Source organism: Nematostella vectensis, chromosome 14 (genome assembly GCF_932526225.1).
Source record: "Nematostella vectensis chromosome 14, jaNemVect1.1, whole genome shotgun sequence".
Lineage (NCBI taxonomy): Eukaryota > Metazoa > Cnidaria > Anthozoa > Actiniaria > Edwardsiidae > Nematostella > Nematostella vectensis.
This window is the reverse complement of record NC_064047.1, coordinates 2,932,110-2,956,912: the sequence shown is the minus strand read 5'-3', so window position 1 is coordinate 2,956,912 and position 24,803 is coordinate 2,932,110. Positions and strand designations below refer to the sequence as shown.

Sequence of the window (24,803 nt, the reverse complement as noted above, 5' to 3'; positions counted from 1 at the left end):
ATTTTTTCTATCACCCTTTCACGCGCGCTCTTTTCCAACACATTTCACCCATCACCCTTTGCGCGCGCTCTTCTTCAGTACGCTCATATTTTTGTCCCATCATTCTTTATGCAATTTATGGCACTGTATGGAACTGAACACCGGCTCCCTTTTTGTAGAATAATTTTATCGGGGTATTGAGTTTCCTGTGGCGCATATAAAGAAAACGAGACTTAGTCGAGCGAGCACGAAGCAAGCAAAAGGGCTTAAGGAACATTGTTTTTTCAGGCTTCATTCATTAAGACCACAAAACCCTCTCTTAAATGTGTTTTAGCCGCGCCGTTTGTCCTAAGCTAACCGTGTTAAACACAGAGCGCGTCGCAAACGGCGCCCTTCGTATGACTCTGTTTCTACTGGGGATTGTTTCGCTGGGCGTCTTTCCCCGCCACCGGCTATTTCCACGCCACAGGCTATTTCCACAGGGGCCCCGTGGCGCCGTCGAGATGTCTGCATCTCGGAGGTCTATTTACTCAATCGTCGTGACCTTCACTGATCGGGTTATCATAACTTTCAACAGATTTATAAACGGAACCTCGGATTACAAAGTAATGTTCAATTTCCGCCCAAATTCAACTTTAGTACATCCCGCATCAGAACGGAAACGATTACACTTTGGGAGAATTAAAGAAAAGAATACAAATAGAGACGACTCTTCGAGTTTGGTAAAGTTTGTAGATTTGCTGAGATTGCTTTTTGTTTGTTTTTCTAAGTGAGCCTCGATGGTTCTGCATTGTGCAATCCTTGGGGAAGTTCTTGTCAGCGTTTCCTCTTGTATTTTCTCATTCTTATTTGCTTATTATGGTCGGTTTATCCAGGCAGAAATCTTAGCCTGTCGTCACTGAACGGAATCGAACGCCAGGGTTTTGTTGGATTCAAAGCGTTGATTGACATCCAGTCTTTCATTGTCAGTATCTCGCTACAAACACTCGACTCGTGATAACGCACATTACTTGTGAAAATCCTCCTCAACAAGCTACTTGTTGATTTTTGTCACAGCACAAAGGACTGGAGTACTTGTTCACACAAATGTAACAACTTCAATTGAAGCTTTTTCGGGGTTTCTTTTGGTTGACTTGCTAGGTGATTCCAAAATACTATGTAGACTTAAATAAACAACAAGTTCAAACTACCCTGGCTCTCATCAGATCTATGCTGTGATTCACTGCAGGTTTAAGTAGTGGGTTATTCCCGCTATGGGGGCAATTTTTAAAGAGCCACTACCCCGGGTCTCGTCAATGATGGTGCAGCTTGTCTTTCGGGCATGTGATGTCGTCTTCCATCCGCTGTAAACGAGAGAAAACCCTCGTAAAATATAGATACCCCAAGGAGTTGATATCATCGAATTTTTTTTACCCTTACGTACGGGAGTAAGGGATGGAATTTCTCTGAGACATATAGAAGTACAAATTTGAAAAGCCATAATTGGAGAGGTTATTTTATGACCCTGAACTCCCCCACGAAGCCCCTTTGCTGGTGAGAATTGTTAACCTCATAGAGGGGGAGTTCTTGTAATTAAGAAAGGACGTCTCTTTGTTTAGTACGACCGTTTACCTGATCCCATAGCATCGAGCGTCACTTCTGCTTATAGCAATGAAAAGCCTGTCCCCACATGCAACCGATGCTGATGCAGAGACGTCTAATGCTCTGAGGCCATAGTGGCGCAGAGATATCAAATGGTTTAGTATGGTGCATCGAGTTAAAAACAAACTGGCAAAAATAGTTTGTCGTTTACCTCGTTGTCTCCATTTTGCAGCTTGTCTTTGAGTTCTTGTATTTTTTGCCTCGCCTCTCTCAGGGTTTGAATCTGTGGGGTATCTTGGGGAACTCCAATCACAAATTTCAGCAGCACAAATGCTTTTGCAATATTTTGAATTCTAATCCTCTCATTCCGTGCATTTTCCTCACGTTCTTTTTTACTCCTTGTACGTCCCATGACGACTTGTGCGCTATCCTTGACACGACGTGCTTTATAGCGGGTTTCATTGACAATCAAAGATTTATTCTTCCTGGGAAATCAGATAAGTAGATTGTGTGATAATGCACTTTTAAGAAACATCACACTATGTCAAGTACTATGTTTTTTTTACCGTGAAATATATATTTCTTTTTTCAATATCCCTAACATATTTTGCCACACAACACATTCACTTCTTGTTGAGGTCCATTAAAGGACGATAATTATTTTTGTTTCTAACCTTTGAAGACAAGCATTTAAAGTTTACTCTAACCCGGTGTTTTTGTTTTGTAACGTAATATGCTGTTATGTGTTGGCTGGTAGAAACACATGCTGTATCAAATTGCTTTTAAGAAAGCCTCGTAAACACACCTGGTCACCGTGCCCCCTGCAAATAAATAGGAACCCCTTTCTATCTCAGACAATCTGCGTGCAACCACGCCCATTTTAAAGTGCAATTACCCATCCCATCCCGACACAAAACCTTTAGGTGTGATAGCGGTATGGTCACGGCTTGACCATCCTTCTGTTGTTATTGGCAAGCCGCAAAAGTTCAGAGAACAAATTTCAGAAATGTTTGTGTTATAGAAAGAAGGTAAAAATCTGAGATCCCGTTCTGTGAACTATATCGGTGCTTGCCAATAGCAACATTAGGATGGTAAGCCTGTGGTGTGGTGCGTTTTAAAACACAAAACTTTCCGAGCCAGTTTCTCATAAAACATAGATCTAGACACGTCTTTTATAAGACGTCTTTTATAAGAACGTCTAATTTTCAGTTGAGGATAGGCCGTTCTAACTTTTGGAGCAATTTAATGCTGAAAATGTTCTTAAGTTTTAGTGTATATCAGTTAAATACCCAATGAATTATTAGGAAGAGACTTACACAAATGATGAATAGCAATAATATTAAAGGGTGTATTATATAAACACAATTCGATTCTGCATTTCAGAACACATCACACAAACAAAACCAACCCGTTTTTAAAAAAAAGTTCTTAAAGAGTGTATCGTCATTAGGGACCTTAAGCAACGACGACGGCAACGTGGACGACGACGGCAGAAAACAATGGGATTTGATTCAGAATTCAAGAGTAGCACGTGAAAATGCACTCTGTCTTATGCATTTCAACCGTTTTCCATAAAACCACGACGTGAAAACTCCAACTTTCACGGTCAATTGCGGACGTTTGCACTGTAAACTCCTCTAACCACGTTCGCTACTGTAGAAATAATGTCATTAGTCAATTATTATCTGTCTCTGACTATGTTTTGATTATTCCATTGCAATTGGGACCTTAGGGACCTTAAGCAAGGACGACGGCGACGGCTAGGACAACGAGATCGAAAAGGATGTGTTTGCGCTTGGCGATCAGTTATAATATAATTGCAAGGGGACAAGCAAAACATTATAGTCAGAGATAGATAAAAATAAACCAAGGACATTATTTCTACAGTAGCGAACGTGGTTAGAGGAGTTTACACTGCAAACGTCCCGCGTCCTCAATTGACCGTGAAAGTTGGAGTTCACGTCGTGGTTTTAGGGAAAACGGCTGAAATTTATCAGACAGAACGCATTTTCACGTGCTGCTATTGAATTCTAAATCAAATCTCATTGTTTTCTGCCGTCGTCGTCCACGTTGCCGTCGTCGTCGCTTAAGATCGCTTTATCAGCGTGGTGACGGCATGCACTATGTGAACCTCGTACTCAAAATTGCATTGTCATCTCGTGTCAGTCTCCATTTAACTCATCGCCCTATGCTATTGGCTGCGAATTCTCAAACAAATCAAGGAATATGTGCCCTTACCCTCAAACCTGTAAATATTTTCTTAAGCAATACAATGTTTGAATACCTAAAACTTTCATAATAAGCGGACGAAGTGTTTTTCACCTCAAATGATTGAATTAACAATTTTTTTCCCATCAATCACAAATCTCGCAAGGAATTCACATTTAGATAACGCCGAAAACAGATACCCCATTTTTGAGATATTCTCGAAGCTAGTCAAGATTGTGTTTTTGCGCTTTGCGCAGAACTCAATAGTTCAAAAGACAAATAATATGTTCTTCTATGATAAGGTCCCTACTTTCTTTCCGGAACCAAAACAAGCGTTAAACGCACATAAACCTATCATGGCGTGTTTATTGATTCACTGGTTAGCCGATACCTAGTGACAGGACCACCAGTGAATTGAACACCCCCCATGAGAAGAGATATCAGCAGCAGCCACTCTAGCAGGCTGCACCCACGTGTACATTGATGATGTAGTGCTAAAAGGTCAGAACACCCTGGATACCAGAGAATCCGGGGTTTAGCCAAGAGGAAGACGTGGAGTTATCTGTGACAAAGTGACGACAATATAAAATTATATCATAGGGCCCGGTCGCACTAGCAAGATTGTTCAGGACATCTTTGTTTAGATAAGCTAAAAAACTGACAGATGTCCGTGACATGTTCCGAAGCCAAGTGCGACCTATGTTTTTACGCAACACGACAAATTCGCCGGTCGGGACAAAACATCAAAGGAGCCGATGTCCTGCCCCAGGACAGGACATCTACCTGATATCAGGGGAACTCTGTTTGTTTTTATTCTTATCGAGCAAAGAACGTCACTCACACAAAAAACGTAAATGGTCTCAAATAGCAACGTTTGCTTCGCCTTCAAAGCTAGAGGTGAATCCCTACCAAAATCCCTTATTTCCAACAATCTGGCGGCGTGAGGAACGGTCAATTCTAAGCCAAAAATGTACGTCTTCGCCTTCGGTGCATAATAGACAACTTCATTTGCAAACAGTAACAGCTATGCATCCGACTAACGCAGCACGATGTATAGGTTCATCCAAACGAAAAGCAGCAGATTTGTTTTCTATTCAAGACTTAATATGCGGACGTGCAGCATGCAGAGAGTATTTGCTCTTCGAATCTCCCGCGCGCGAAGGAGACGCAGATGAATGACATACGATGTTATTTTTAGGGCTCGTGATCCAAAGATGTTGCAACCAGTGAGACCTTAATTTAAGAATGTCAGATAGTGCGTAGATGTCACGGGACAAACTTGTCCCTGACATCTCCTGAACATCTTGCTAGTGCGACCGGGCCCATAGCAACTTTCTTGCATTCTCTCGTGCCTTTTGTTTTTTCGCGCAAGGTTTACAAACGTTTTTAATTTTCGCGCCATTTTCGTGCAATGCGTATTCATGGGGGAACATATGGCACAGAGCTTATATGCTCTTCCTAAGCAGGCAATTTTAATTTTGGGCTCCCTGTTAGACAGTGAATGCGCTTAAAAGGCGTGTAGAAATGGTCATTAGCAGATACTTAGAATACTTACAACGTAGAACGCCGCGCGCCGTTCTCAACGACGTACCCTCAAAGAACGACGCGCGCGCAAATCCAACGAGTAAAAGGACACGTGTAGAAAGGGATCGTGAAAAATATCATTTATGATATAAGTTCAAGCACAACGTATTGTATTATTTTTCTTTAGCTTTGACAGCATTTTCATATCCTGACATAATAATTAACATTAAAACTGTCATTTTTCCACTCAACAATACACATCATGTCCTAATCTATGACCACATTCATTAATCCTTAGCAACGGTCCTTGTATGACTCCACTTTTTTTAGCTCCTCAAGATCAAGAGAACACCCTTATAATATAGAGTGTCTGGCTGGAAGGAGTACCTCGTAAGAAACATACCTTATTATTCACTCCGTGTAACCTGGTTTAAATGCTGGATATACCCACAAGCATTGTAAAATATACCACAGTGTGGAACAGTTCCTGTAGAAACCTGACCAAGACCAAACGTGAAATAACATACGGCTTTGACAAACAGCTGAGGTACCGTAGAATGTAGACAACAAGAGAAAAGTCAGTGGCACTACACCTAGTCTAGCTATCAGGATAAATGGTAAAGCTCTTAGCTGAGAAAAGCCTTTGGAACTACACCTAGTCTAGCTATCAGGATAAATGGTAAAGCTCTTAGCTGAGAAAAGCCTTTGGAACTACACCTAGTCTAGCTATCAGGATAAATGGTAAAGCTCTTAGCTGAGAAAAGCCAGTGGCACTACACCTAGTCTAGCTATCAGGATAAATGGTAAAGCTATTAGCTGAGAAAAGCCTTTGGCACTACACCTAGTCTAGCTATCAGGATAAATGGTAAAGCTCTTAGCTGTGGGTCTGAATCACTTGACCTGGAGTAGGCCCTCTGCCCAAAGTGAATTGACCAAGTACAGCGCTTCTTCAGAGTCAAGGGGAAGGCTCTTCACGGGAATAAACTCGTGTCTCTTGCGGTAAAGAAGCAGAAGTGCGTCTTGGTACGTCACGGCGAACTTCAGCACTGAAGGCTGCAAGTATATGAGGGAATAAGTTCAGGGGTGCTGAGGTGGTAAGGAGGTGCGGTAAGGTGTGGTTAGGTGAAGTAAGCTAAGGTGAGGTAAAGTAAAGGAGCAGAAGTGCGTCTTGGTACGTCACAGCTAACTTCAGCACTGAAGGCTGCAATCATGTGGGGGAATACTGTCAGGGTTGCTGAGGTGATAAGGAGGTGAGGTGGGGTGTGGTGAGGTAAAGTAAGATAAGGTGAGGTGGTGTTAGTTAAGCTGAGGTGAGTTGGGTTGAGGTGATATGAGGTGAGGTGAGGTGATACGAGGTGAAGTAAGCTAAGGTGAGGTGGGGCGGTAAAGATAAGGTGTAGTAAGATAAGGTGAGGTGAGGTGATACGAGGTAAGGTGAGGTAAGGTGATATAAGGTGAGATAAGGCAAGGTGAGGTGAAGTGAGAGGTGTAGTAAGATAAGATGAGGGAAGGTGAGGTGATATGAGATGAGGGGAGGTGGGGTGATGTGAGTTGAGGTGATATGAGTTGAGGTGAGGCAAGGTGTGGTTATATGAGGTGAGTTGAGGTGGGTCGAGGTGAGGTAAGACAAGGTGAGATGAGTTAAGGTGATATGAGGTGAGGTGAGGTAAGGTGGAGGTGATATGGGGTGAAGTGAGGTGATAAGAGGTGAGGTAAGGTGGTATGAGGTGAGATATGAGGTGAGGTAAGGCAAAGTGATATGAGGTGAGGTGATGTGAGGTCGGGCGAGGTAAGGTAGAGTAAATGGAGGTGACCCACAAAAGCCAAAATATTTGTAAAATTGTTAGATAACTATTATATTAATGAATTACCAATAAAGTCTTAGTAAAGGCAAGGCACCCTACCTCAGGCATGCCCATCATATGATGTGAACGGTCGTTATTGAGGGAATGATGGACTAGTACCCAGGCCTTGCCACTCTCCTCGTCCTCAGAGTCGGGCCCAGACTCCTCCCCGCTGTCTTCACTACTATCCTCAGTCCCCAGCTCGTACTCGGCATCACTCTCCTCCTCGGACTCGCTCTCCTGCTTCTCCTTCTTGCCTGAAATGTCAAGTAGAAATATTTTTAAAGGGGCAGTGGCATCAGTTTCCTGTGGGCCACGCAAAAAGATTGAAACCATGAACCTTTATTTAAACCACCAAAGGCCTGATTTATTTTTCAAGGATACATATAATCATGGAATAACTGTAACCCCATCGAAGACTTCAGGTTGATTCAAATAAGAGTACGCTTTGTCTATGAAACAATGAAAACCATTAAATTGGAAAATATAATTATTTGTGAATACTAATTCATGAGCTTTAGCAATAAAACTATGCCATTCCTGGTAAAAGATAGATTGCACTTCAGAGCAATCTAAACAAATTCAAGGCCAGACTAAACTACGAAACGAGTAGGAGGACGAATGAAAATTGGCACAAAGTTATGTCAAATAAGATTGCTAGTGAAAAAGGGGGTTAATAGCGTCGCTACCAGGCCGGTACCCAGGAAATTTCTTGGGGGGGGGGGGGGGGGGGAGGGGTGCGAAATCCAATACAGTGGACCTAATTTTTTCGGGGGAAGGGGGGGGGGGGGGGTAAAAATCTGACCACCCCAAAAAGAATGAAATGGGATTATTCTTATTCCTTTGCAGTATCTCCACAGGACGTTTATTGTCGGATTTGGCTACAAAAAGTATGGCTTACAGATTAATGACAAACCAGAGTGATCTAGCTTATATGCTTTATAGTTTTGTCTACAAATAATACGTCTATTGAGAACCGAAAGTGGGCTTTTGGCCGTTGTGGAGGGGTGCGTTCGCACCTGAAGCGTCACATTGGCACAGATTGACTGTAATTACAGTTGTTCTTGTAGACATCCTTCAAAGATTTACCTTTCTTGGTCTTGGTCTTCTTTTTGCTCTTTTTCTCTTCTTCACTCTTCTCCTCTTCCTCTTCGCTCTCCTCTTTCTTCTTTCCTTTCTTGGTTTTCTTGCCGTCTACCTTGCCGCCATTCTTCGTCTTCTTCTCTTTCTTGGACTTTGCTTCCTTGTCGTCATCGCCTTTTTTCTCTGTACATAAAACAAATAAAATAAGCAACACTTGTTGGCTTCTAGCTAACAAAGTAATAACACCCAGAAGTTTTGAGTTGAATAATTCTTAATAAAGGGCCGTCTACACTGCTAATGTGAACGGCACGTATACACGAAAAATTGCCCGTGTAGACGGCCCTGATTTTGTTTCGGTTTACGAAAGCCTTAAAACTGAAATATAAGCTTATGTCTGCGAAAAGGAAGAACGAACTATTAACATTTTCCAGTATCACCTTTCTTGGCCTTGGAGGCCTTATCGCCGCCATTCTCGGCATTAGCGCTCTTCTTCTTAGATTTTTTCTCCCCCTCGCTCACCTCCATATCTTCATCCTGCAAAGGTTTAAAACAGTTTTAAACAGCCCTTTTCGGCCGCCAATTTGTCATCCTATCAATCGGCTGATTTAGGGGAGCCAATGCGATATTTTCTATTGAATTAAGTTTAATAAAGTAACAAAATTTGTCTTTAGATGGTTATTCAACATTAAATAAAAACAAATAACAATGGTGTGCTTAACAAGGGCTCTTTAAGTACTTCATATTTTTGTGGGCTAGATAACTAGCCGCCGCTCGTCAACTAGTCGGCAATCGTTCGTCGGGCTTTCGTAATTTTGGCAATTTTTGTCGGGTTTTCGGTTCCCTGGTTTTCGGGGATGGTTGCGAAATTTAAAATACGCGCGCCGCTTTCGAATTAAGGCCCATTTACACGAGCAACTTTTAGTTGACAACTGAAATTGACCGTGTAATTTGGCCGGCAACTTGGCTCGTCGAAAAGGTAGCAGGTCAGTTTTCTGCCAGCAAAAAAAAAAAAATAGACAATTCTAGAAAATTGCTCGTGTAGATGCGCGTCATAAAAAGTTGTCAATTTTTTATTGTGCAGCCGCGGTCTACGCGCCCGCGCCTGCTGGTCGAAAGTAGCGCTGGCGCATTAAAATAACTGGTTAATACATACGTCAGATCCCTCATCATCGGACTCCTCTCCCTCCTCGGAGTCTTCCGAGTTGCTGTCGGCAAGAGCGATGATTGGTCCAGAAGGAGCGGCCTCTCCAGAAGTTACTCGGACGTACTCGGGATAGAGGAATTTCACCTCGCTATCCGCTGTCGGTTTCTCGGATTTGGCTGAGCAACAAGTAAACATACAAAAATTAAGAAATTTTAGAATACTATAAAGAATTTTAGAACACTATAAATCTTATAGCAAGAGCAGGTTTTTATAGCGAAAAACCGGCCTCGAGCGATTCGTGGCCGCCATCTTGGATAAAATCCAAGTGGCGGCTATAAGAACACCGGGAAAATAGGTAAATGGCTACATCAGGCTACTTTGAAGCGTGTTTTTACTTGATAGCTTTTGCAACAATAATAATCTTGCCCCAATTATTAACATTTTTTTTTTTTTACAAAAATTGTGCTTTAAACCAATAAAACCGTTGCATTATAGCTAAATTAGGAGAGACTATTAGTTAATTGTTCGGGGACTAGCGCGAACGCAGGTCCCCACTACCAGAAATTATACGCTCGAGTTACCCACATTTGGGGTAATCGCAAGGGTCAACCCAATCGAAGTGCAATGAGAGGGCCTCGCCCTGAGAGGACCGCCTTGATGATCACGGTAAACCTCCCGCGTCAGGTAAGTATGCTTATTTTCGAAAATGTTTGAGGATGGGATATAGCGACGCCGTCGCACACATGTGGGACGCCACTTTACAATTGTTACAGACAGCAAGGTACGTCACGGCATGCGCAGACGGAGCATGATGATTGGTCAGTCAGGTCAAGAGCGATGCGCAGAAAAAATATTGTCGGGTATGGGTTCTGAATGATGCTATTTTGCTCCGATTCATAAAGCAGTTAAAGGCAAAACCATAGCAGAAGACTAGCAAAACATTATAGAAATTTTCACAGGGCAGATTACGGATGTAGTTGCCTCTGTTTACTAATATAACTAGTCACAATTCTGATTAAAGTCAGATTTTTAGAGCTAGTATATTGATATTTAATACCCTGCAAATTTTCTTACCCTGCAATTCGAACATTTTATCGTTATGGTCATTCTGTGGAAAGGGAGAGGGTGGATAAACACACTAAAAACAGACCTATATAAAAACGTGGTAAACCATGCGAATTTCCCTTTATTGTACCCATCAATTTATTTTTGTTTTGTTTTATGCCTATAAGAACGAGACACATCACGATGGGCTTCTAGAGTTTCGCCGGCTTTGCTGTCTATTTACACAAATCACAAACAAATCATGGAGTTCTTTGTTCGAACTCCTTCGACTCACAATAATCACTTTGATTAAACTAAGCTCGCCATCCTAACACGACGTGGGCATCGAATCAAGATTTTAAACATTATTCTGTGGTTAACAGCAAAGTCGTCAGAACTCTGCTTCAAGTGAAATTCCCTCACGATATACTTATCTGATCGTACTAATTAAAAATAGTTTTATGAGCTGTGAAGACTAACGCACAGGAACTGATAAAGAACACACTATTAAACAATACAATATTGTGGATTCGCGAGTAGGAAATAGGGATGGATACATACTACAGTGGATAGGGTTTTCGTTTGAAAGCGATGCCAAGTTTGCTTTCCCTTGAGTCGTGTTCGAAGAGAAATAATTATCGTGTCGTGAGAATTCTACTGTAAATTTCGTAGCCTACTTTACGACACGAGGGTTGATCAGGATTTAAGTAACAATCGCTAGATAGAAAGATGCGACAAAAGATTACTGACCGCATCTGCGATTTTGCTATCGGATCCTAGAGAAGCAATAGACGACAAGCGACGAACCGCAAAATTAGAATTCGAAGTTCAAGCGTCGCAGTTTACCGACAATCCATAACAACATAGATGACCTTTAAATAACAGCGGCAAAATGTGTGCGAATGATATCGTAACGTCTGAAAATCAAAATACACGCGGCTCTCAAAAATTTAGCTCCTGGGCTAGTGACGTCAGAGATACTGCAAACAAAACACGTACATACAAGAAAAATGCTTTATAAATAACACAAAGTGAAAAATTAAAAGTAGTTAGTCACGGGTAAAGTAAGAATCGATGCGCTAGTGTAATAATTACGGATAAAAGTTGAGAAAAAACTATATTTTGTTTTCTAAGCATGGCTTTTTATGGCACACCGCTGGTCGACAGATATACTATTCCACTTTCCCACATGAGGTAGGGCGAGAGTAGATGACGGCTCGATCGGACGTAGCCAACTAGGGTCACTCTGGTTTTCCTTCAGAGCGCAAAAATCTTTCGCCTTTTACTAAAGATTTCCGTGGAGGAGAACAACATAATGAGTCTATAGACTAATTTTTTGTTGCCCTGCATTATAGCGGGGCTCCCAACCAAACCAAAGCAATAACTAAAGACAACAGACAATAAATGGTCTCTTGCTGAAGAATAATACAAGCAAAGTCGCTTTTACAGGTTATGGGATTCATTTAATCCGATTTGCGTGGCAGAGATGTTTTGATTTAGTTTTTTATATTTTGAGCTTTTGCCATTTTTAGAAGCAAATAGCTAACTCTTTATCATTTTATACATAAGGAATAAAATATGTTAGTTTCTGTTGTAGGGTGTATTGGGCTCCTAAGTGATTGAAGCGGATTTATCTCTGTTCAAATTTTGACTAACCTTTTTCGTCTTTTTCTGTTTCAAAAGGCGGTAGCCTACTCGCCATGAAATCACTCGCCATTTTATCAGAGGTCTCGTTGGCGTCCACATGATCAACTAAGGCAATGAGAAGCTCCTTTAGCTGTTTCTTGAAGCTTTCATTCTCTTTCTTGCTTGCAATTGCCTTCTCGTCATCCCCCTGTATATCCTTTTACAAAGTAATAAAAGTTTAAAGATAAGTAGGCTTCCTCAAGACGAAGTCTTTTACAAACATTAATTGAGAAATTGCAGGTGATCAATCAAACAGTGTATTATGATAGTGGACATTGAGAATATTTCTGCTTCTGATTGTTAAGATTCTTATTCTATCTTAATATTAAGCATCTAAAATTCAAAATCATTAAAGAAAAAATAACAATTTAAAAAATGCTAGGGGGTAGATATGGACCAATTTTTTTTAGTCAAATTGTATTTAAACACATTTTTTTTGTATGTGTGTCATGAAAAAGGAGTGGTTAGGGGAGAGGGTTATAAAGGGTTATGATGGATCTACTGGAAAATCACGTAGACACATTCTCAATTTATAGCTTGGTTGAAAAATAACAAAGCTCCAACGGTTTCACAATCCTAAATCTTCATTTGAGCAAATTTTAATAACTTACCATCCCAAGCCCCAGTTGGCTGACAAAGTTGATTGGCAGGCCACGGCGGAACTTGACATCTGACTCCATGGCTTTCTCAATGGCATCCGTCAAGGCAGTTGAGATGAAGTGGCCCCATGCACTTCCATGAAAAACAACACACCATCAATTTTGCCATTATGAATATGATTACTTCTTTTTATCTCATAACCGTCCATTTTAATTCAATATCCTGCCATTGTTTGCTATGAGCAAGAAATCATTGGCTTTCCTCCGCCATCTTTATTGTCTTTATTTCTCAAACTTGAAAGTTTCTTGTCTTGATCGTCTACAAATTATTGAAGTTGACGTATATCAGACTACAACCGAATTTGTTGTTTCTGATTTTAAAGATAACCAGAGCTCTGAGCTAAAGTTTACAGAACAATTTATTTAAATCGCTTGAAGAACCCCTGTATGTATTTTAAGTGATGAGTATTAGTAATTCTTTGGTCACATGTTATGAGTTCCCGTTTGTCGAATGGTTTGTCCAGGTCTTTTTGCGAACACTGCATTCGCGAACATCATCTTTTTTGCGAACAATTTCGCGAACATATTTGCACATGTTCTAGAGTGGTACTGTAGCTGATAGAATTGGGGGGGGGGGGGGAGGAGAATACTAAAGGTCTCCTTACTTCTGTTGGTAGGTGCTCAGGGTGATGTGGGTTGAGTGGTTGCCACACTTCAAAGTCTCAGCCTGATGGATTGTGCCTCTTGGGAAATACAGCAGGTCACCAGTCTGGAGAAAATAATGGAGCAGTAAGTAACAGTGATTTTGTCTATCACATAAAAAAAGCCTCTAATAAAAAAATAGATATCATAAAAATGTAACATTAACAATGAATTACAGGTCTGTAAAAATTCTCAAAATAACGGGATGAGGGGCGCAATTTTTAATACACTATCCCTTATAGGCGTTACGGGAAAAAGTGAAATGATGATCTCAGCAAAACAACTACACAGTAATTTGTGTTCTTCGGCATGAGAGGCAAATGGTCTTCCAAGTTCTGCTATCACTGACTTATTATTATTATTCCTCTTATATCTGTCAGGCGGATGGACAAGTGAAGTACCTTAAGGGTAAATTCATGAGTTGGTTTCCCAATGGAATCCTCCTCTAAGTCAGCACTGTAGTCCAAAGCCAGCTCAACAAGAGGGCTGTACAATTTCCAGTTCTTCTCCCCTTCCAGTTGAAGTATGAATACCTATAAAGCACAAGATTTTATATCTCACTGCAAAAAGCTAATGCCTGGATAATTAAACAGAATATATTTCATTTTACCAATAGAAATTATAGGTTATAGAAAGGTCTTTAGGCTCTATTGCCAGCTATTTGTTAGCCAGCAGTACGTGAGAATCTGCAATTCATTTATATTTTGAGAGATTATTCATAACATTCAATCAAGTGAGCTACAGGCGCGTACACAGGGGGGTGCGCAGGGGGCGCACGCACCCCCCTTGGCATTTCTTATTAAGAAATCTTCAAATACTAGGCCTTTTCAATATGTTACCTATGACTGCGCACCCCCCTCAGCCAATCCTGGGTACGCACCTGAGCCACTGGGCATATCCAAGCTGACAAAGATAATTTACCTCCACATCATCATGGTGTGGTGCAAGTCCCTGTGCGTTGGGTGGAGTTATGTAGACATTAGCACCAACAAGGCACCCAAAGAACCTTTCAAGATTACCATTCAGTTGCCACAGGGTGTCCTGCGGAAAATAAGACATGAATAGAACACACTTTTTGAAGCTTACTTAGACTGTGTTTCATATTTTGCATAATAAATGAAAATTATTAAAAAAAATTCAAGGAGAGGGGGTAAAAAAACCTCAGTGCTTGAGCAAAAAAGGGTTCATTTTGGTACACGCCCTGTAAAAGAATGTGTACCTATTAATTAATAGTAGATAGGATAAACTAAAAGAGATTAAAACTCCAGGAGATTTTAAAAATTGACACAACTAAGAAACACGTGATAAAAGGTTAGAATTTCGCCTTGGCCCAATATGGAATGGGTGGGGTTAAGGGGGTATAAGAAATGGGGTACAAAGTAGGTAATTAATTTCAATATCATCTAAGGTTTTTTGCTTCTAGTAATGGCTTACTATATTCATTTAAACAAAGAAAATAGAAATAAAGTAAATAGTGCATGCAAAAGAAGAATTAAAAGTGAACAATTTTGAGTTCGAGTTCCAGTTTTGCTCGTAGCCCATCAAATCAATAGAACAATATTTAAAATGACATTGATAATACCAACCTGGAACCTTTGTGGTTGGTGGAACTGAATCGTTGCGTTGTCGTCCTTCACTTTTTTCATAATCTTTGACGCAGTGGCTTTAGTTCCTTCGTCTTCGTTCAGAAATTCCTTCTCCCCATCGATATATCTACACACATTTATGTCTTCCACGTAGTTAATTTCCTTTTTCTTCAACAGAACCTCCAGGAAAGCTTTGGAAAACAGAGCTCCATAGAATTCAGAGTCTTCTCTGTTGATGACCAGGGGCTTTTTCTCCCAATAATTCTCGAAGAAGTCTTTATTCGAAGTCGGGGCAATGAGAGAAGCGAAGAGGTTTTCTGGAGAAGAGAAGTCGAGCTTGGTTGTGGTGCTTGCTTCTTGTAATTCTTCACCGCTTTTTGTCTTGGTTTTCTTGGTCTTCCGTTCTGCAGAAGCACCTGAAGAGCTCACAGAGCGCGTCTTTCGTTTCATGTTGTAGGCAAGTGAGAAAGAGAAAAGGAACTTTGAATGTTAGACCTGCGAGATGAGCAGTTTTTGGCCCAAATGGCAAACTTTTCGTCACATGGACGAAAGTTGTTCCAAGTTGGCGCTCTAATCGTATGCACTGCGCTGTGATTGGTTACTTCAAGTTGCAAAAACGTACATACTTATTTCCGGTTCCTGTTCTTTTTGGAATGATTTGTTTACATCTGAAACATCAGGTTTACAAATCATTCCTATCTAACTAGTGTCATAAAACGAAACAATTGTCGTTCACAAAACTTTCAAACGTGTCTTAATCTCCCATTGAAGACATGTATCATTTGAAGATCGCTAATCATGTTGCCCCATGCAATACCAAGCCCTCAAGAACCATTTCCATCAGCTAATTTAATAGCAACTAATGGTCTTTAAATCAAGTTTATTAAGTACCAGACTTCAATCTTAGGTGATTTAGTTTGAAGTTTTCTAACAAATATCCTCAGTTTTTAAATGAAAACAATTATGGCATAAAAGTGGCTGGGTGACATTCTTTAAAAAAATATAAACCATTAACAAGCATGGGCAGAGAATAGGCAAATCACTTTATTCAAACAAGATTCTTAACAGTATTACATCAAATATTTTTTCTGATCTGTTTTGATACCTTCAAGTTCGACTAGAAGATTTGGCAATAGGGGCACCAGGCAATGTGCGATGTTGTGTCCTAAGCAAATATTTTCAATCACTACCCTGGGAATTTGCACTTTTACTAAAGGTGCCTGCTTTGAAACAACACTATTACATATCTAGGTAAACATGTTTTTTTTTTTACTGTGATCTGCATTTGATGTGTAAGAAATAAATAAAATTCTTAATTTTTGCAAATTCTCCCTAGAAATATTGATTTTTGCTAAATTTTATAATGGCATCTCCCAGTTCTATGATATTAGAGTTCAAGTTTTTTTCATATTTGGAAAGTCTCTGATCTCACTTGTTTTAGAAAAGAAAGTTTTCTTTCTCAAATTCTCAAATTATTTTTTTTTTGTAATTTCTTAAATTGACCATTCCAACCCTTTTTAGAGGAAAACCTTACAAAGGATTGCCTTTCAAGCACTAGAGACAGTAAAGCAGTTATTTTACATATATGGATTATTCTACATTGTCATTGCTGAATGCTTTAAATCTTTTGATGAAATACAAGCTAGTTATTTTGCAATTTTTAGGATAAAATAGTGATTACAGATAATAAATTACAAACAACTTCAAAAACAAAGAAATACTAAGATAATCTTTGCTATCATTTTAACATCTTCTTTTTCTAATCTCCAAGAAGGGAGATTTCTTATGAGTAGTATCAGGGGTGTGGCAAGGCTTGGACAAAGGGGGTCACATGCCCACCTCCCTAGCCCATGTTCACGCCCATGATTGTTCTGCCCAATCATATTCCAGGTCCTCTGCCGGTGATTGGCCATGCAGTCTCCACCATGCCGTTCCTAACACCAAGCATCCAGTTGTGCATGTTGACAGTCGGGTCACAGTGACCAGGAATAAGCCAGACCTGGTCTCCCACCTGTATGTGAATAAAGCAAAATTTATAACCAAAGGGTTGTTTTTATGTGCAACTAAAACTTGAAGTGTTTTGTTGTAGTAACACCCCTGTTATAGAAAGTTGACAACACCCTAAAACTTGAAACTCAGGGAAATTGAATTTGGCTCAAGGTGCATTGGTAGCTCTTTGCTTAAGAGGGGGCTTGACCAATTGGGAAAAGGGGGGGGGGGAGAACACAAACTTTCACAAACAACCTATCCTTGAAGGCATTCAAGGCAACAATTCAGCCACGTACCCCTGTGTATGCACACTCTATTAAAGAAAAACGTTCACCTTTAACTCTCCTGAAGGTTTGACAATACCATGCTCATCCCCACCATTGTGATAAATTAACTGGGGATGGTCCTTAATCTGAAAAATATCATAAGGATAAAGACCAATATGTAACAGGTACTGTATTTACTCATGTATAATACGCACATATGTATAATATGCACCCTGATTTTTGAGGTCATTAAAAAAATAGAAAAAGTAACTACATTGAGAAAAATATGATACAAATGATCAAAACCAGTAAAATGTCAATAAAAACAAGCGTGCTAGAGGCATAGATAAACATGAAAACAGTACCTTTTATGTTCAAGTTCTTATTCACATCATTGTAAGTTAAATTTAGATTTGGTTAAATGTAAAATGACAAACTAACTTATTTGCAGGTTAAAATACTCAAGAGCTTTTTAATTTTACTATTATGCACATTTTCAACCAATCAATCAAGAAGTTTAATGTACAATACGCACCCGGATTTTGGAGGTCATTTTCGCGTGAAAAAAAGTGTGTACTATACATTAGGTAAATAAACAAACCAATAAAAAAATGTCAAGTTCTCTCAATTTTGTCAGTCAGTTCCCCCTACTAATAACTAAATCTTAATATTTAATGTTTGGATGAGTGTTTAAGAATGAAAGGTAATCTACAAGAGACAAAAAAGAACCTATTAGAATCTGTGCTATTAAACTGGCCATCTGCTCTAAATTATCAGTCACATCCTTGAAGAAATTTCCAATAGACACACTTCTTTTATTTTTGCATTTTCCGTTAAAAATTATCAGAATGTTACGTAATTGACCAGAAGTAAACTGGTGACAATGCTGCTTTAATTTGACTGAATAGTCGGTACACACACAGATAGTCAGTTAGGGCGGGTACGGCCAAACTGCCCCGCCTTCCCCATTTGGCCCCTTTAGCAGGGTCCTATAGTAAGTGAGTGGGTTCTTACAAGCGGTGGACCAGAGTCAAGGCTGAGAGCTTTCATCCCTGCATCTAGTATTGCCCTCTTGCCAGGCTATGAAATACAAGAAAACAATGAATTTGATTATAAAAAGAAAATAATCAAGATCAACACTACTGTACCTCTATTACACAGGCCACAAGGCCAGAATAAAACAATAGGCAAAACTATACATGAACATAGCTGAGCGGCACAAAGTTGATGTGTGAGCGAGGTAAAATCAGGGAGCATTTTGGGTAGATCATGGTCTTTGGTGGCAAATTATAGTGGCCATGCTGTAGTTGAGCTTATCCCATACCGCATGGGTCATCTCCAAGCACAGGAAGTTCGAGTAAGAATGCTTTGGACTAGGCTGATCTTAACTTAGCCAGAATATAATACAACCAGGGGCATACGCAGCCTATAGGCCTGCAGTCACTAGACTGCACAAAAAAAATTTGGCGATCTTATTTGCAAAACGAGGGGAAAAATCAAATGTTTACTCATTCATTTTTATGTATGTAGTTATATATATATATATGATGAGGAAAAAAACTATAATTTTCTTAATAATGGTAGTCTACAGATGATTTTTCAAACATATTGTAGTTATGTTGTTCAGTGCCATGCGACGACTAAACTCCTATTTCAGATCGAGGATGACAAAGGATCGTGTAATATTCTCAAAAGTCTGACACATTGATGCCAATTACAAACCCAAAAGCGAACTTTACCGGGATGCGGGATGAGGGGCCACGCCCTCATTCAGCTTCTGAATGCTTTGACTGCAATTTCTTTAAATCCTGCGTACACCCCTGACAACATCATAACTTTCGGCACCACCACTAACAGTGTCACCATTATCTTAATCATATATTGTCGTTGTCACCATCATCATTACTGATGATAATCCCATAATCAATCATACTGATTATGCATCATTATCAGCTTGGTAATTTATAAACACTCCCACCATCTTCAGCTCAATAAAGATGTCATAATTATCAATGACAGTCAGTATTTGATTTCCATGATTTACATCATTATCACTGTCATCATCACCATCATCATCAGCATAAAATGATCCAGCCCTTATCAACTTTTCTAACATCATAATGTTACTTGACAATGTTTTATTAACAACAAACTTACTGTTACACTGATGACTGTACTTAGCACATACAAGCTCTGCTCAAACTCAGAGAACAGGTTTCCATCTGCGCCAAGATTTTTTCCATAATCAGCATCCATAAACACATATGAACCCTAACAATTATGGTAGTTAAAGAAAGCTAGAGAGCATAGATAAAGAAAAGAGGTTTCATTGTCAAAATTCATTTGTTTATGTAAAGAATTTCAATATCCAAAATCATTAGGTTAACATTACAGTATTTCTGTTTTTTGTGTTATTGTATGAACCAAATATTGTTCTTTTGAGCAATAATGAGAAATATGGATGTATACTGTAAAATAATTAAATAACTACTTTAATGAATGCCTTCATAGAAAACTTTTACTTGTAATGCAATGAATCCTTAATTAATTTATCAATCAGAAAGGATACTGGTTGGACTTCTGTGAATACTGAAAATAAACAAATAAAATAAATCACAGCTATAACTGTAAAGACCAAAGTTTTATCGACTATGGAATCAACACAGTCAGACTCACCCCCACTAGCAGCTTCAAATGTGTAGGTCCCAGTTCCTCCACCTGTCACAACCTCACATGGGATGTTATTAGACGAGAGGGCCTGGAAATAAAAAAAAAATACAAATAATATTTTTGAGTAAAAAAAAACATTTTTTATAACTTCTATAAGTTTAACATGCACATAATTGTTTCAACAGAATCACTTAAAACATCTCCAAGTGGCAGTTAATAAAACTATGAGGTGTGTTATTTCATTGCTATTCAAAAGTCCAAGGAATTCTATTAATAGCTACACTATAGGCAAAAGTCTAATTATTCATTTTTTTTTCTCAAAATATGTCACTGAAATATAATAACCACTTACTTCAACAGTGGCTTTTGCCATTTCTGAGACTTTTGCTACAGCTGTTTTTCTATCTCCAAACTTCCTCACATGCTGGTTCCATCTATAACAACATCGAGCCACCCAATTAATTTTTTTTCTTTTAACAGGTCTTCTGTGTGTTAACTGACAATAGCAGTTTTAGTGGAACACAGGGGGTACATATTGGCTATAAAATATGACAGGAGGTCCAACAGAGCCCAAAAACACCAAAAAAACTTACGACTTCAAAAAAAAAAAAAAAAAAAACCGGAGCCTGGATTCTATAATAAAAAAAATGACATTTTAACACTTTTCCAAGTACTACATAAAGATGTGAGCACATGTCATTTGATGATTGTGATTTGGAAAGAAATGCTGTCCAATAAACAATAAAGGTATTAAATTTCGACCAACTTCTATCCCTTAGGGGTTGATGAAGGATTTTTCTGATTCTTATCTCTTAGGGTATACAATTCTACAAGCTGCTATTCCTTAGGGGTTGTTTAACAGCTTTTTCCGATCCTGCTATCTTTTAGGGTTAACAATTCCTTCTTCAACACCCAATTTGGTATCTCTAAGGGGTAAGAATTTCTGTTGACCACACCCAAACTGCTATCCCTTAGGGTTAACATTGATTTTACCAAAGATCACCCCCGGGTAATCTACTAACTCATTACTCACCCCTGATAAGTCTGTATCCCCTTGAAGTTCAAATTAGGCAGTGCCAATATATGTTTTGCAAGTTGAACCACTTGCTCCCCAGGTTCTACACCACAGCGTTCCTGACCAACATTCACCTCAATAATCACATCTATAGTAGCACCCATGATACTGGCAACTTTGGACATTTCTTCTACATTCTGTGCATCATCTACACACACTGATACTTTTGCTTGTTTTGCAAGGGAGGCTAAGCGAAGAAGCTTGGATTCTCCAATAACCTAGAGGGAGGGATGTACCACATAATGCACCCTTTTCATGTGGAAATCAAGGTACCTATCATACATTCCAACTGAAATCTTGCGTGTGAGCTGTCATTGTCTCTCTGCCTTTGTAAATCGTAAGGTCCCTTATTAAAAATCTACCAACATCTATTGCAACAGCATGCACTACTAAAAAATAAAATACATAGCAACCACAATATTCTTGGAAGATTTAGAAAATAGACCCACCTCATTAGATATCAGCACATCCCTGACACCTGATACAACCTGAGAATAAGAGATCACAAGCTACATCAGGATTGAGCTAAATACCTCAGATTCAAAGTTGGAGGGACCAGACCAGTCCCTACTTGAAAACAGTGTTTGAAGCTTGAACCCTAACAATGCCCATTACAAATGATAGTGGAATTCAAAACGTTTGTGTCAGAATTCTGTAGTTTCAGGGCCATAGCTGGCAGAACTAGCTCTGTAGAGCCTAGTGGATCTAGAATTTGACAAAGAACATATAAAAGAAATGGGCACCTAACACCTACCCACCACCATCACCACCACCATCATTGCCATCGCCACGGCCACCGCCACAACCACAACCATCACCACCACCACTACCACAACCATCATCACTACCACCATCACCACCACCACCACCATCACCACCACTATCATCATCACCACCACCACAACCATCATCATCACCACCACCACAACAATCAATATCACCATCACCACAATCACCATCACCATCACCACCACCACCACCATCTCCATCTCCATCATCATCATCACCATCACTACCATCACCACCACCACTTCCACCATCACCACTATCATCATCACCATCACCACCACAACCATCATCACCATCACCACCACAACCATCATCATAACCACCATCACCATCACCACCACCACAACCATCACCATTACCACAATCAAAATCACCATCACCCCCATTGTATCACCATCACCATCACCATCACCATCACCATCACCATCACCATCACCATCACCATCACCATCACCATCACCATCACCATCACCATCACCATCACCACCACCACAACCATCATCATCACCACCATCACCACCACCACAACCATCAACATCACCATCACAATCACCATCACCCCCATTGTATCACCATCACCATCACCACCACCATCTCCATCATCATCATCACCACCATCACCATCACCATCATCATCATCATCATCACCACCATCACCATCACCATCATCATCATCACCACCATCACCATCACCATCACCATCACCATCACCATCACCATCACCATCACCATCACCATCACCATCACCATCTCCATCATCATCATCACCATCATCATCATCACCACCATCACCATCACCATCACCATCACCATCACCATCACCATCACCATCACCATCACCATCACCATCACCATCATCATCATCACCACCATCACCATCACCATCACCATCACCATCTCCATCATCATCATCACCACCATCACCATCTCCATCATCATCATCACCACCATCACCATCACCATCACCATCTTCATCATCATCATCACCATCATCACCATCTCCATCATCATCATCACCACCATCACCATCACCATCACCATCACCATCACCATCACCATCACCATCACCATCACCATCACCATCACCATCACCATCACCATCACCATCACCATCACCATCTCCATCATCATCATCACCACCATCACCATCACCATCATCATCATCACCATCACCATCACCATCACCATCTCCATCATCATCATCACCACCACCTCTTCCACCATCACCATCACCACCACCACAACCATCATTATCACCACCATCATCATCACCATCAACATCAACACTACCACCACTCCAAGTAGAGCTAGAATTTAACAAAAAACACATGAAAGAAACTGGGGCCTGCCCCCTCCCCCCAGCAAAGCAAGGAATGTTGCCCCCCCTTCTAAAAAAAAAAAACAAAAAAAACAAAAGCAAACAATAAAAAAAAAAGAAAAGCAAACAAACAAAATTTCCTAGCCAGAGCTCTGGAGTGTAAACTCTTACCATGCTCTCAGCTTCGGAAAGTTTTTGACAGCAGACACCATTAGCCCCATGAGAAATCTGTTGGAGATAAGAGTTGCATAAATAGATTGCTTTTAATGTACGAAAATGAAACAGAGATGTTATTACCGGCATGGAAATAGATTGACATGAGAATGGTTGAATGAGGTTTCTAGCATGTAAAATGACAAGAATGTTGAGGTTTCGCATACTAACAGACAAAAGCCTATTGTTTCTATCGCAAACAATACTTTTAAGCGTTAATTCCCTCTTGCCTACCTGTATATGAGCGATTGCAGGGCATTTGTGCGCCTTTGCATGTGGTCGGGCCCTCACACCACTGTTTTCTAGCGTTTTCATCAACTTCCTTATGTTTCGTTCAAATCTGCACAAATCTACAAGCAGCACTGGAGTGGTTAGCTTAGAGATCTGCTTGCCGATTTCGCCAAACATCGCAGAATTAGCTAGTTCAATCGCACAGGTTTTAGTGTATTTGAATTAGTTTGAGTTTTCGTTCTTTTTTTCCCCTCTTCGACTCAACAACAAAGTTTCGATGGTCAGCGGTAGTTTAGGCACACAGGTAACCCACAACGTGGAGTTTTTTAAAACTTTACAGATCCGTAGCAGGCCACGTAAGAGGGGGGGGGGGGGGGGGGGGGTACAATACAGAAACATTAAGAAAATATTAAGGGGAGCCCCTTCTGGTAATTCCCTTGTCATGTTTGTAGATATTGGGGGGGGGAGGGGGGGGGGGAAATGTCCCCAGTGCAGGCCCTGTTTTACGGAGTTCAATATGTATACGGTATGAAGTGGAAAGAAAATTTCTTAAATACATGGATGGATCTATGATTGGGTAGCTATCTAGCTCCTATTTTAATAAATTTCTCGTTCATTTTTTATCTAATTTCCTATTTTTACCGGTGGAATTGAGCTGTCATACATGTCTTCTAAAATTGCCAAGAGGGGATGGGAGGGGGTACCGCGCCCCCTAAACCTCGTGGATCATGTGCGATGAGGGCTTTACTGGGCCCAGGCTAGGCACGTGCTTTGCTCAAGACAATTGTGGTCTAAATGATATTTGGTTTACGATGGAGTCATATCCCTTTAAATCCCTTCCTGGCCCTTCCTAGTGATGTTTCTGTCTTTCGTCACCGGATAACAACACCCTTACGCCCCGATACGAATAAACATCACCCTGCCTATTATGCCTCTAAAGCGGTGATAGAAGTTGTATCAAACAGATACATTGAAACAGATAAAGGAACTGAGGGACTGACAAAGTGTATACAAATCATTACAATAACAGCTCTCCTTAAAAGGTAATGGGGTTGAGTGGACAGTCCAAAGACATTTTTAGAGATGGAGGGGGCGGGGTGTAGCGAACACAAAGGTCATCACTGTTTATACAGAACTCAACTTCTGCCCATAATAACTCACATCCAGTGCCGTAGCAGACCTCGAAATATTGGGGGGGGGGGGGGGGGGTCACAATCCAGAAAATAGCAAAATATTTGGGGCACGTGCCACCCCCTGCTACGGCACTCATAT

General features: G+C 40.2%; 2 protein-coding genes, 2 long non-coding RNA genes and 2 other non-coding genes across 8 annotated transcripts; 2 read left to right on the top strand and 4 right to left on the bottom strand.

The window, feature by feature from the left end:
- Nucleotides 1-543: 543 nt before the first annotated feature.
- LOC116612421 lies at nt 544-3,024 on the bottom strand. Its single transcript, XR_004293902.2, has 2 exons — nt 1,772-3,024; nt 544-1,322 (listed from the first exon to the last, which is right to left on the bottom strand). It is a non-coding gene; the product is annotated as an uncharacterized LOC116612421 (long non-coding RNA).
- A 2,393-nt stretch (nt 3,025-5,417) lies between these two features.
- On the bottom strand, nt 5,418-15,557 carry LOC5504751 (ribosomal oxygenase 2). Of its 3 annotated transcripts, XR_007306624.1 has the most exons (12): nt 14,981-15,552; nt 14,316-14,435; nt 13,796-13,927; nt 13,358-13,461; nt 12,705-12,825; nt 12,064-12,250; nt 9,373-9,539; nt 8,657-8,753; nt 8,226-8,402; nt 7,197-7,393; nt 5,948-6,345; nt 5,418-5,885 (listed from the first exon to the last, which is right to left on the bottom strand). XR_007306624.1 is itself a non-coding variant. In XM_001625599.3 (11 exons), the coding sequence occupies exons 1-11, from the start codon at nt 15,428-15,430 to the stop codon at nt 6,184-6,186; spliced, it is 1,914 nt and encodes a 637-aa protein (XP_001625649.3). In that variant the 5' UTR covers nt 15,431-15,552; the 3' UTR covers nt 5,418-6,183. The 3 variants fall into 3 exon arrangements, 2 of the variants coding, with proteins under 2 accessions (XP_001625649.3, XP_032228992.1); XM_001625599.3 differs by having other exon boundaries at nt 5,418-6,345; XM_032373101.2 differs by lacking the exons at nt 5,418-5,885; nt 5,948-6,345 and adding an exon at nt 6,410-6,493 and having other exon boundaries at nt 14,981-15,557.
- LOC116612426 lies at nt 9,890-10,055 on the bottom strand. The gene has a single exon (XR_004293905.1). It is a non-coding gene; the product is annotated as a U1 spliceosomal RNA (small nuclear RNA).
- On the top strand, nt 11,649-11,769 carry LOC116612427. Its single transcript, XR_004293906.1, has one exon. It is a non-coding gene; the product is annotated as a U5 spliceosomal RNA (small nuclear RNA).
- On the top strand, nt 13,347-14,906 carry LOC116612424. The gene is made up of 2 exons (XR_004293904.2): nt 13,347-13,481; nt 13,775-14,906. It is a non-coding gene; the product is annotated as an uncharacterized LOC116612424 (long non-coding RNA).
- Nucleotides 15,558-16,011: 454 nt separating the features above from the next.
- LOC5504758 (3-hydroxy-D-aspartate aldolase) lies at nt 16,012-23,831 on the bottom strand. The gene is made up of 11 exons (XM_032373107.2): nt 23,535-23,831; nt 23,259-23,315; nt 21,430-21,468; nt 20,939-21,198; nt 20,258-20,339; nt 19,912-19,993; nt 19,805-19,824; nt 19,393-19,506; nt 18,250-18,315; nt 17,304-17,381; nt 16,012-16,991 (listed from the first exon to the last, which is right to left on the bottom strand). The coding sequence occupies exons 1-11, from the start codon at nt 23,706-23,708 to the stop codon at nt 16,860-16,862; spliced, it is 1,104 nt and encodes a 367-aa protein (XP_032228998.1). The 5' UTR covers nt 23,709-23,831; the 3' UTR covers nt 16,012-16,859.
- Nucleotides 23,832-24,803: the final 972 nt, after the last annotated feature.

Excerpts from the sequence above, each read along its gene's own strand:
- LOC5504758 (XM_032373107.2), bottom strand. The coding sequence starts at position 23,708 with ATGTTTGGCGAAATCGGCAAGCAGATCTCTAAGCTAACCACTCCAGTG. Across the intron at positions 23,316-23,534 it reads CTGCAATCGCTCATATACAG|ATTTCTCATGGGGCTAATGG; the intron begins GTAGGCAAGAGG and ends TATCTCCAACAG. Across the intron at positions 19,825-19,911 it reads ATTTGAAGCTGCTAGTGGGG|TATTCACAGAAGTCCAACCA; the intron begins GTGAGTCTGACT and ends GTTTATTTTCAG.
- LOC5504751 (XM_001625599.3), bottom strand. The coding sequence starts at position 15,430 with ATGAAACGAAAGACGCGCTCTGTGAGCTCTTCAGGTGCTTCTGCAGAA. Across the intron at positions 9,540-12,063 it reads AACAGAAAAAGACGAAAAAG|CCAAATCCGAGAAACCGACA; the intron begins GTTAGTCAAAAT and ends CTTGTTGCTCAG. Across the intron at positions 7,394-8,225 it reads GAAGACCAAGACCAAGAAAG|GCAAGAAGGAGAAGCAGGAG; the intron begins GTAAATCTTTGA and ends TTGACATTTCAG.